The sequence below is a fragment of the Lutjanus erythropterus genome, chromosome 4 (genome assembly GCF_056507025.1).
Source record: "Lutjanus erythropterus isolate fLutEry1 chromosome 4, fLutEry1.hap2, whole genome shotgun sequence".
Classification (NCBI taxonomy): Eukaryota; Metazoa; Chordata; class Actinopteri; order Lutjaniformes; family Lutjanidae; genus Lutjanus; species Lutjanus erythropterus.
In genome coordinates this window covers 33,845,633-33,858,310 of record NC_139320.1, presented here as the reverse complement: position 1 = coordinate 33,858,310, position 12,678 = coordinate 33,845,633, and the positions used below count along the sequence as shown (strand labels likewise).

At 40.4% G+C, this 12,678-nt stretch overlaps 1 protein-coding gene across 1 annotated transcript in view; it reads right to left on the bottom strand.

The window, feature by feature from the left end:
* Positions 1–656: 656 nt before the first annotated feature.
* Positions 657–12,678, bottom strand: part of ppp1r37 (protein phosphatase 1, regulatory subunit 37) — a 59,480-nt gene continuing 47,458 nt past the window's right edge. The window contains exons 9-13 of the mRNA XM_084717731.1: positions 8,657–8,798; positions 8,387–8,553; positions 4,889–6,473; positions 4,683–4,782; positions 657–2,596 (exon numbers count right to left, since the gene is read on the bottom strand). Of these exons, the coding sequence (XP_084573857.1) occupies positions 4,706–4,782; positions 4,889–6,473; positions 8,387–8,553; positions 8,657–8,798 (1,971 nt within the window). The 3' untranslated portion in view covers positions 657–2,596; positions 4,683–4,705. The remainder of the gene's footprint in view (positions 2,597–4,682; positions 4,783–4,888; positions 6,474–8,386; positions 8,554–8,656; positions 8,799–12,678) is intronic.

The following is a 12,678-nucleotide window of genomic DNA, read 5'->3' as shown; positions in this document are numbered from 1 at the left end:
TAACAGCTGGAACATGAGTTGTTGAACGGGTTTTAAGCAGAAGAACCTTTGGGTTCAGTGCGATCTAAAGTTTTTATATTGACTGGAACTTCATCAAGGTGAGTTGGAATATGGCTACTCAAAGATTAAACATCCATTTTGACTTATGAAAATATCAGAAATGAATTCAGCATCCTCAATAACCCCCAAGCCCACCCCAGTATTTTCTCAACTACTGTTCATATAAGTGATTATCCTAATTATGCAAATTGCCCAACACATGCAAATTAGCATCTGGCAGTTTCGTAACGCCGGGGACTCAATCTTTACATTTCTGACATAAAACTTTGGGCTGCTCAACATTTCCGAATTCATGATTCTGGCAAGTAGATTAACAGTGAATCACAGCGTACGTATTAGTTCTGATAAAGTGAAATAAAAATATGCTTTTACAGGGACTTTACTTTTTAATATTGTATTATATTAATAACTGTTTTACTGAAGGGATATTTTGATTCTCTGCAAAACTGGTCTGTGATCAAATAAAACATTTTCATAGAGGGTTCAAAGATCACACATTTGAGGAAAAAAAAAAAAAGAAAAAGTCACCGGCAGTCACCTGCAGGATCCAGACAGTCCAAAACTTAGTAATTTCATTAAAACATTCAGTCACATCATTAGTCATTACATGCATTTATTTGAGAGGAACAAATTTCGCCATACATATCTTTGTGATTACCAGCACATTTCAATTAAGTTAACAAATTATTATTAAAAATTTCTAAAAATTAAAGCATAACAAACAGTGGGGGGCACACTATCTGTTGGGTGGAGAGGAACAGGAGGGTTGAATGCTGCTCCTTTAAAGAGAAAAGAAAACAAACAACACACCTGCCTGTGTCTGATTCGGGTGGGGTGGGGGGGGGGGAGAGAAACAAAGCAGTGTAACGCAGCTCTCTTCACGAACAAGTTGACATTTCATGTAAAGTTTCACTGCCTTGCTCCGGAAAACTCAGGACAGGAGTCGGATTTTGTTGTACATGATGCTTTTCAGTCTCCACTGGAGGAAAACAACACAACCACCAGCGCCCCCTTGTGGCCACAGCTTCACCCAGCAGAGTAGTGTTAAAACAACAAGGACTTCGATGAGAACTGTTCGCTCCTTCCTTGTGTTTGCTTTCATTACTGCTCCCCGACTGTTAGTGTAGTCAACCATTCAATCGTATTTACCTTTCCTCCCAGTACAGATTTACCCCACCCTCCCCCAAAAAACAACAAAACTAAATATTTGCTCTAGTCTGAATCTGAAATATACATCAAAAAATGGGGCTAATCTTTAAAAGCAACCCCCAAAATGGAAAAGAAAAGATAAAATGAGGATGAAAGGGGGAAAACATAAATCAGAAAAGGCTCATATAGCTATAAAATAAATACAAAATAACTGATTTCTCAAAGCAGCCAAACAAAAAAAAGAAAAAAAACAAAGACTGAATGTAGTGAGTTTGAAGGCAACATGAATGATGAGGAGCTGGAGAGAGGTGAGATGGCACAAGGTACCAGTGGAAGACTGAGGGACAGGAGGAAGGACAGAGACTGAGCTGCTTTAACACAACGACAAAGACTGGTCGAACAGAAGCAAAAATAGTATCTGAAGTTAAAGAAAAAAAAAAGATAGTTTGTTTTACTGTAACTCAACCAGAAGCAGACATCTTGCTTTTCGACATTCGCAGAAGTTCTGGGGAGCAAACTACTGACTACCGACAGGGGACGCTGATTCCTGAGGGGCCAAAGTGAGCAGAGGATGAGACAACAGACAAAGGGGGGTGGGAGGTCACTTTGGCAGAGGTCCCTTAAGAGTTCATCTTCTTTTTTTTTTTTTTTTTGTTTCCGAAGGGGGCGAGTGGGGACACGGACATAAAACATTTAAACAGACACGTTAACATCTTCACCTTCCTCGGATATAAAAGCCTTTTGACAGCGACCTCAAGTGTTTAAAGCCAGCAGGTCCGCTCAGCAGGGTCCGTCACCGTTTGCTTCCAACCGCGCCGTCAAATCCGCTTCTCTCGGGATCACCGTTATGTCTTTGTGTGTGTGTGTGCGTGTGTGTTGCGACGACAACTTTAACTGCTAGTTGAAATCTACACAAGAGAGTGAGTAGGGCTGTGAGAAAGGTCCTTTGTGTTCTGTCTTTGGTTAGTGTTTTCTCCTCCCTCCTTTGTCCCCCCGTCTTTCTCTCTCACAGGCGACTGCTTGTTTTGTAAAGATTGCAGATTGACAGAATGTAGTGATAACAGTGATGATTTTATTTCATCTTCCTCATTCTCTGTGTGCATATGTACGTGTGTTTCAGTGGTTGATGTAGTGTGGATTCCTCATTAGTCACAGCCGAGCTCCAGAAGTTGAGTTTGTCCTTTGCTTCTTGCGATAACGTTTCAGAATTTGCTTGTGTTTTCATGTGTGGAGAGCTTCGACTGTAACACCAAGTCTTCTGTCCTCTATGGGAAAGGTTGTGTTGGTGGTAAAGTCAAAGAAACGACAAAAACATTGTAGGGCAACCAGTCATGTAGTAGAGCCAGACAAACTATCTGAGTGCTGTTTTCTCCTGTCCTCACAGTCCCTGTGGAGAGAGGAGATAAATTAGCAGAATGTAGCAGAGAGCATCTGTAAAATCAAACACAATAACACAATAATCCATGATTGATAAGCTACATATGTCTCATGTCTATCGTTTTTCAGTTAAAAACAACTTTGATAAACTGGCTGTGTATGGTTAAAGAATTTAAACAGTGGGTAAACAAGGAAATCACAGAGTGGTGAAGTTTACAGGAGGATGTGGAGAATACGCAAGATAAATATGATTTGGATAAGTATGAATTCTATAGCTAAAAGGAAAAAAAACTAAGACAGATCCCTCTGTGGAAGTGAATGCCGTGATCCAAATTATAAACACTTCAGAAAAAGGAATAGAAATCAGAACCACATCTGCTCTACACCAAATATTGATGACGGACATTCAACAAATATATTAAAGAAAAATGAGTACCAGAGTTTAACATTTCGGATGATGATTGGCAAGACCACGAGTACAAAGCAAACCAAATATACAAGTACAAATTTACCATGTCTGATAGAACGTGAAGCAATAAATGCAGATAACTCACACATACTTTGGGAATGCCACAAAATTTTAACATTTTGGAAAATTGTATGTGAAGCTACATGGTACCGTACTTTTGTAATTTGAACCTTTCTTAAAATATAAAAATAAGGGATAGGTATTGGGAAAAAAACTACTGTTAATAGCCAGTAAGAAAGCTATCACAAGGAAATGGGGTCAAGCGGATCCTCCTTGTCAGGAACAGTGAAATCTACAAGAAACACAGCTGGTGGAAAAGTGGGAGAAATGGACATTATTCAAAACCCCAAACAGACTACTGTCGACTACTGACGGGACCAGCTGATTTAGTGGAGGACGCTGAGGGCGTTTTCACACCCACCTCGTTTGATCCGGACTTTTGGACTTATCAAATCAGTCTGGACCAAAAAGCTGGACTGTGGTCCAGCAAAAAGAGGTGGTCTAATAATAATAATAATATTATGGTGACAACAACGTGAATCTGTTCATTCGTCTCTCCATAAACGGCCTCTGAAGTCAGGTAACCTGGTGAATAGCAAACACGCCTGATGTCAAACGTACGGCTAGAGGGAGATGCGCCCCACGTAGGTGATGATGACAGAACGTAGGCATGACATTAAAGTTCTTTAGACTGTTTGGATAAATGCAATGTGAAACCAAAACTAACCAGACCAGAAGTAAACAGTGTCTCAAAAAATTAACTTTTTAGGTGTGAAACGGATGGTAACCCCCAAACAAACATTTATAATTTTTGTATAATTTTATTTTTGGGTGTTTGTTTGTATTTTATATGTGTATAAATGTTGAACAATAAAATCTTACGTTAAAAAAACAAAAACAACTTTGATAGCGTGGCATTGAAATCTATCAATCAGTCTTCACGATATGAATTAGTCTGAGATCTCTCATTTCATTTTTGACTTCCAAGGGTCACAGACCAAAATGTGATGTGGCGCTGAGCAACACATACACATTGATCTGGTTTCAAGCGGGAAAAAATGGCGACCTGGTGGCAAACTTTGTTAAATTGCAGCTTAACAGTACTCTGAAACGTGTTTCTGAAAATATTTTAAATTAGAAATAGGTGTTAACTGAGTGAGCCTGACATGTTACTGACATGTGACTTTTCAAATCTGGACTGGTGACGCTCCTCCGTCAGTCATCATATCAAACCTACCCATGAATAAATGGTTGTGATTGTTCCGACAAGATCCAGAACGAGTGGAAATCTGCGGCCAGACACATCTGTCAGAGCAAATGAAACATGAGCTCGCAGCTTCGCCTGTTTCCTGGGCTACCACTTTGGGTGACTGGACGGTGTTTTAATGTCGAATGACAGATTATACACAGCCTCTCTAGGTTTATAAAACTATCCATCTTCTTGAACGTAAAATTATTTTGCTCAGCCTGAGGACACTGTGGTGTCTGAGGCCACTGCAGCACTTTTTGCAGCAAAAGAAGTCACTAACAGAGATTCAGTAAGTTTGGAGAAATTAAATTAAATTCTGCAAAATAAAGTCCCTGCTTCACAAAAACTTTTATTTGTGTTTTTTTTAATTGTACATACATATAGATGTTTTCCTCAGAGTCTCATGGTGCGTCTCTGCCCGTCTCCAAACTGGCTTCTAGCAGCAGCTCCTCCAGCTCCTGTCCACAGCTGACACTCACTACACAAATGACACATAACACACATTATCAAACAGGGTTTTCACACCTTAAACCAACTGCACATCTGACTCTGTCATTCATAGATCAGTGATCACAGCTGCTCACCGTGCTCCATAACACAGCTGCCAGGTTTGGGGCTTTCAGTGTCGAGAAGATGCAGGGAGAACTCTGGCTTCAGGCCGTTGGGCAGAGCTGAACCGACCACCTCCCCCTCCGGAGCCTCAGCGAAACACTCGCCCTCGTCTGCAGAGCTCTCGTCGGGAGAATCCTCGATTTCGACCAGGGCAGGTTCAAGACTCTTGGAGGCTTTTGCTGCCGGAGGATTTGACTCTGGAGCTTCACCTTGAGTGACAGGTGGTGCTTGTTGTTCGGTCTGGACAGACAGACCAGCCTCCGTTTGCTGCTGTGGTTCCCCTTGGCCTAGCTGACTAAGATTTTCATTTTCTGGCTGGTTGGCCTCCTCCTCTTCTTTTCCTTCTTCTTTTTCCTCTTCTGTTTGGTTCTGTGACTCCTCTGATGCAGATGCCAGCTCGTTCTGCAGCTGTTCAAGAGCAGATGTTAACGGCTGCTGCTGCGTTTCTCCAGCAGGGATACTAGTCTGAGTTTGACTCAGTTCATTTAACTGTTTACACTCTCCTTCCTCATCTTCTCTACGACGTTCCTCCTCCTTCCCTTTCTCAATTCCTTCTATACTCGTGAGCCCAGGTTGGGGGCTGTTAGTGCACTCTGTTGCCTCCTCAGTGAGCTGCCCTGATGAGGCGTCTAAAGGCCGGGCTGGTGCTTGTTGACTTGGATCCGTCTCTCCTGGGTCTAAAGTGCTAGCTGTCACCTCCTCTGTGGGCTGACTTGCAGATGGTGGCTCTAATGTGTGGTTCTGTGCAGTATTTGGTGTGTGTGCTACAGGACTCTGCTCCGTCACGTTACAGTCTGTTGACGGAGCAGATGAGCTCTCCTTCACGCCCTCCTGTGTCAGTTGTGTTTGTGTTTGGGATGATGGCGGCAGCGGCGGCTGTGCCTGCTGCGTGTTGACATCTACATGCTTCTTCGAGGCCTCTTTAGCCTGGAGGTGTAGCTGCTGCTGCTCGGGCGGGCTCTCCACCCGGGTCACCATGAAGATCTTATGACCCCTGCCCGGACTGGAGACGGATATACAGCGACCAGGAGATGGTGGCGTGCCGGGAGGAACCGGGGATTCTGTGACGGTGATGCCAGAGATGACGCTCGGCCCGCTGGCAGGTGAAGCCGACGGGGACGAGGGCGCACATGAGGCACTGAGGAGGGGCTGTGCGACCCCTGTCTGTGTCTGGGGAGCAGTCTGGTTTAAACGAGTAGAGGAGTTTGATGTGGAGGAGGACTTTGTTACCACCTCCTCTTCCTCCTCATCCTCAGTGTCTGAGTCTGACTCCAGGCTCAGTGGAGGAGTGCTGGTGTCAGTGCTCGCTTCTGACTGGCTGCTTGTCTGTCCTTCATTTGCTGTTGCTTCTCCGTCTTTCCCCTCCGTTTTCTGCTCTGCTGCTGGCTGCTCCTCTTCTTCCGTGGTCCCATCCTCTGTGGCTATTTCAGCCATGGAGGCCGACTGCCTCATCTTCTGCTGTGTTTCCTCCTTCTCCTTCGCCAGGATGAAGTTCCTCTTGCAGCCATTCTGGATCTCAGCCAGCAGGGCACGCTGGGTCTCAATGAAGCTCTTCACCTAAGCGACAAAAACACACACGTTTTCTCTAACATGCACCATAAACCACAACAACATCAGAAAAAAACTAAATCAAAGCAATCCCTACAATCTCTTTTGAGCCCCTGCCTTCCTTCAGTCAGCTGTTTTAGTCATATTTCTTTCAAAAAACAATTTTCTTTAAAAAAAGCTAAGCCTGGAGGCAGCCCATCTCTTTCCCCTCATTTCCTGTCATCTCTCCACTGTCAGCTATCTAATAAAGGCATAAAATTCTCAGAAAAAATCATTTTAAAAACAGACAAAAGATGGTTTATTCTGCATTGTTGTTACACAACAACAAAATTCAATGACAAGACCAAAACATCTCTGTCTTCTCTGTCTGACTTCTCTGTAGCCCATTTGTTTCTTTCGAAGGTCTAAATCTTGAACAAGAAAATCACACATATTTACTTTCACTTTCAGAAAAGGCTCAATAATTTCATGTAACAGTAAGGCACTGTAGTTTTTACAAAACATCACCCTAACAGGAGTAAAATGTGCATTTTTTCTGATTAACTTAAACAGAAGATCTGGTGCTCTACTAAGTATTTACAGCAGCAGGGTGGCACACTTAGAATTTGTCAGTGTTCAGTAAAATTAAAAAAACATTTCATCCAGTCCAAGAGTGTCGTGCTGAGTCTTGCACCGGGTCAGATCATCCGCAAAAATGTTGCATAACAGGTAAAAAAAATATATTAATGTAAATTCACGGGTACAGACGCTGATAAAAATGAACTAACTGTGGGCAGGCAGTGGGTGAGATCTAAAATGTATTTTTTCCTGGAGGAATCAGAAATGAAAATGATTGTGCAGTATTTTTAATATCTAAAATCAGCCAATCAGTCATAATATCAAGCCTAATCAGCTGCCAGAATTTTATTTTATTTTATTTATTTATTTATTTATTTTTTGTGAAAACCTACTACACAAACCTCGGCCCCCCCTAAAATCACATCCGGACGAATAATGGGACAACACTGATTTGGCAGCGATGTAGACGAGCTGCTAGCTTGTACATGAAAATGGACGACATTGAGGCAAAAACAGAACATGGAGAATACCCAACTGTGGAAAACACATAGTTGGAGGCCAATTTGGACGTTTGGGAGAAATTTGGTGGCATCAGAGACTGTGAGAAGAATGTGTAAGCAGCTTTGGTGCTTGTAAAAAAGTGCCAGAAAGTATCAGCTTTTGATAGCTGCGAGCTTGGCAGATTGTAGCTGAGGAAACACTCGACAGCTGCAGGAGTACAGCTGCTGCACCAGTTGACAGAAACTTTGCCAAGAACATCAGTGAGTGACAAGATGCTGACTACGAGTGCGTTTAGTTCTGGGCTGGGCCACAGGACTTGATTTGACTTGGAGATAATTGTATACAACGGGTCATGTCAGGTTTGTTAAACTGGACCCATGCAGCACTCTGGAATAAGTGATATCAGGCTTTCAATTTGCTGTTCGTTTTGCTCTTTTCATGGGATTTGCTGACAATATGAAAAATGAATGCCCACAAATGCTCATGTAGATACCAAATGTAGGAAAAATAGAAATGTGTGCATGTCTACGTCTGTTTGGGACTATATTCTATATGATGTTCATGCCCCCATGCTCACTAAGGTTGTCAAAAGTATCAATACCACATTGTTAAAAAAATACAGTACTAACATTTAACAGGGTTGAAAGTACCACAGCTATAAAACTGGTCATTTAAGTGCTCATTCAAAACTTCAGTTCAGTTCAGTCTTTTTTTTCCTTCTTGAAATCTGGCTAGCAGTATAGCAAAAGCAGAAAATGTTGAGTGACTTCTTTTGTACCAGCACTGCATTCAGGCTGTTTTTAAAAAAAAAAAAAAAATTGTGTATTGAAGTTTAAAATTCTGGATTTGTGAGAACCGCTTACAGTTTCTTTCTTGGGCTCCCGGTCCAGGTCGAGACGCAGCAGAGAGGTGTTGACCTTCAGGGCAAGCGACAGGGCCATTAGTCCGCCTGTTTTGATCTCATTCTCTCGAAGGTCAAGACGCAGCAGTCTGGGGCTCTCAGCTATGAATTCAGCCACAGCTACAGCTCCTATAGCACAGATGAAAAAGGAGTCAAAAAATGAAAGACAGCAAAAAAAAAAAAAAAAAGAAATCCTCCTCAGAAGCAGAAGCACACAGACACCAGCTCCTACCTTCGCAAGACAGTTTGGTGGAAGCGAGGCCCAGTCTGAGCACAGAGCGGTTGGCAATCAGTCCGTCTTTCAGCTTGTGGACCCCTTCATTTCCCACCGAGTTATGGCCAAGGTTCAGAGTCTCCAGACTCTGGGTGCATGGCTGAAACAACAGAGGAGAATGAAAAGCTTTGACAATCTGAACAGAGATATAACACAGTTGAGCGTTTCCTTGTAGATGGGAGGGTGCAGGTATTAAAAAAAAAAAAAAAACACATTATGCTAATAAAAGTGTAAAAGAAACCTGTGTATTATACTATCAGCAAGTCAATTCCAATAAAATATCTCATGCATAGTTTTATGTGCAGTTTTTTGTATTTACATTAAGTATTTGGGATTTTTTATTTTAATGGAAGAGAGTTTTGATATTTGTATTCCTCTGGAATAGATCAGATAGATTTCCTCTGAATTAATTAGACTCCTTCCAATTATCCTTCCTGTTAAGCTACTAATATGTTTACTGCCCATTTAAACCTCTCAGTGAGTGTTTCTGGTGGTCTGAGACCTAAAACACATCTTTTTCACAATGTAAGAAATCTTTATTAATGCTTTCAGTGTACAGGCCTTCTCTTTGTACACTGTTTACTGTTACATGCCCAGCTGTACCTTCTCATCACATTGTAGCAGTAAAGTACCCTGTGGTCACTTCCATAGTAATGAATCAGCAGCAACAACAGTCATGGGATGTTATCTATCAGAACGAATCGGGGTTTTAGGCCATTTTTTGTGTTCCCTGCAACATCTCACAAGCCACAGTAAAAGGAAAAACAAACAAAAACCCATCAGACAGATTTCTTGGAAGAGCTTGAAAATGTAGCATTTTATAATCCAAATGAAAACCACCATGTGTTTCTAAAAATAAGAGGATTGCTGAGTTGTAATACTCTATTATTAACAACACGAGAGAGGTTAGAGGCATTTATTAGCCCGTGGATCTCAGGTTTAATATTTTTGTTTAATCTGATCAATAGTTACTAATCACTTCACTCAAAGTGCTGATGATTATTTTTAGATTGCAAAGAAACAAACATTAAATTCATTTAATTTCCAGCTCAACACCCCTTCTGTCTCTGTAAACACTCATCTACATACACTGCCATTATAGTAAGAGTTCATAAATATTTTTTTTCCTGGGTTACTGCTTCATGCATGAATGACACATTAGATGAACTACACATCAGGCTTTCGGGGGAAGCTGGTGTTACACGTGTTTGGGCATAAAACAATTGCACACCAAATACGTTACCTGCCCACCGCCCTTACAACTGTTTTGCTTATTTAAAAAAATCTTCATTTTTTAATACAAATCAAACCCATTTAGTTGTTTTTTGCCTTACAAACAAACAAAAATACTAAGGCTTTTATCAATACTTAGTTGGATGACAAAGGCTACAATTAGAAACTGAAAGTTTCTGCTCAGTAGAGCAGCAGCAGAGTCACAGGACAGAGTATCAGGAGTCAGATATCAAACGTAACGCTGTGGGCTGATCACAACCTGAGATGAGGTTGCCAGAAAACTTGATATGGTTGTACAGACTGAAATCAGCTGGAAGGGAAATTATGCAGAGCCAAAACAGAGTGGTTATTACCAAACAGTCGTGGGGTGTGTGCAGACATACAAGTGAGTATTCTGTTTTTCAATACATTATCATGAAAGCATCAGTGGGTGCTGACATGGCTAAACCAAGGCTAACTTTGCTAAACCACGCTAGTCTTAAAAAGGAGCCAACATTACAACCGCCATCTTCTCAGTGTTAGTGTTATCTTACAGCTCGTCTGTGGACGTCAGTTACAGTTACTGAGGTCTGTGTGTGGGATGTTTGATGCACCCTGCAATTTCAAACTTAGTAGTGAAGCAGCTTTCTAAACACTTGTTTTGTTCAAAGTAGATCAAATATCTGATGTTAAAGATCAAAGTTAAGCACTCTAACATTACTAAACATTGAACACAGGGCTCAGCAATAAGGGCTGCTTGCTCACAATGGCAAGTAAAATGCAATGTTGAGCAAGTAAATCTGGCAAACCACTTGCCCAACCAGGCAAGTGATAAAAAAATAATTAAACTATTTTGATAACAGATTAAGTATTTCATGAAGAATGGCAGACAATGTTGTTTCAGCCTCTCAATTATGGAGATTTCCCACTTTCCTGTGTTTATTATGATATTAAACTGAATATCTTTGGGTTTAAGACTAACAAGACATTTTAAGAACGTGGACTTTGAAAAACTGGGATGGACACTTCACTAATTTTAGTCTTTGTTGTTATATTATAGCTGATGATAAAACAGTTCATATAGGACAAGTAAAAATTGACTTTGGGCAAGTAAAGATGTGACCCATTTGCCCGATCGGTGAAAAGTGAAAACAAAAACATCAGTGTTGAACCTCATTTTTTTGGTAAAATGTTTGGTGTAATTTGTGACACTGGTGTTTTCATGGTTTTATTAACAGGGGGAAAATTCCTCATTCTAGCATCTCTACTACACACATTTACTTATTGTCAAACTGAATAAGTATATAATACCAGTGTATGACAGCTGTATGTTACAGTGATATATTGCTTTTAAACAAAAATACACATTTTGTTAATACTTTTTGTTGATTATCTTGATTGACAACGCTCTGTGTCATTGTGAGAAACAATACAATTAAAATTAAATATGCAGCTAATTTCTGGGTTAAATGCTTGTCAAACATGAACAACATTCAAGCTTCACTATAACACTGTTCATACTGAAGAAAAGGCAGTTTTGTTGCAGTTACACTTGGATAATAAGGTTAATCTCATCTCATAAAACAGTATCAACAAACTGTGAATAAAGTGAGTAAGAAACATGAAGCAGATGCTGCATTATAGTCATTAAATATTATTCATGCTGTGTTTGTCAAAATTTCTGTGGATCCATTAATACGACAAAACTGTGACAAAACATTTGAACATTAAAACAAGCAGAAAAAAGTTTATCTCACTCTGACACGACCGAGGCTGTAATGACTCAGCGCTGTCCACATTTAAACGCTGTCGTGTTAAAACAATGAGTGTGAAGATAACAACGCTATCATTTAATAACAGACACGAGACCAGTGACTTTAGTAATGGATTATCTGCACCAGGCTGCTGTGAAATCGAACCAGGAAGAACGGAGAGAAACGGCGAAACACAAAGAGCAGGTCCTGAGCTCACATCTGTTCACTGTCTGCACAAAATGTCAGGAGTATTAATGAAAAGCTTACATGGAAACGTTCGCTCATATCAGACGTCATAACAGCATATTAATCTCTCATCCACACAACTGTCACTTTCAAGTTTACACAAGGAAGTAAGGTGGCAGGTTCTCTAGTGAAATGCAAATATGAGTCATTAGTGATACCGTAAATGCAAAGTTCTTAATCTTATTTGTTTTAAATACGATCTCTCAGATGCTAAGTAGGTCAATATGCTGCTTGGATGACTTTTATGTTCACATCTCGTCTTGAGGAGATAATTTTCACCACCCCTGTGCTGTCAACTGGGATACAAATCAGCAGCCACAGGTGTGAATGCACACTGGTGCTGCTGCTGCTGCTGGTGATGGGCAGACTGCAGAATGGTTGGTTTATTACCTGTAATTATCCACACAAAGATGACTTTTTTAATTAGTAAACTATAGCCTTAAAAAGACAAAATACAACACATACTAGGCGCAGGAGTATGATTATTTGAGACAATATTAGGACAACATTAAGGAAAAAGAGAGAAGAGGAAGTTTTTTATTTTTATTTTGTATTTTGAAAATTAAGTTGACATGTCGAGAATAAAGTAGAACTTTGAGTATTAGTGCCAGGCATAACAAAAATAAATTAATTTAGCATTAGCATTATTATAAATTATAAATGTTATGAATAAATTCAAAATGGTGATAATAAAGTCGAAATGGTCTTTTGACTTTATTCTCAATATTTTGACTTCATTCTGATAATGAAAAAAAATCTTCCTCCTCT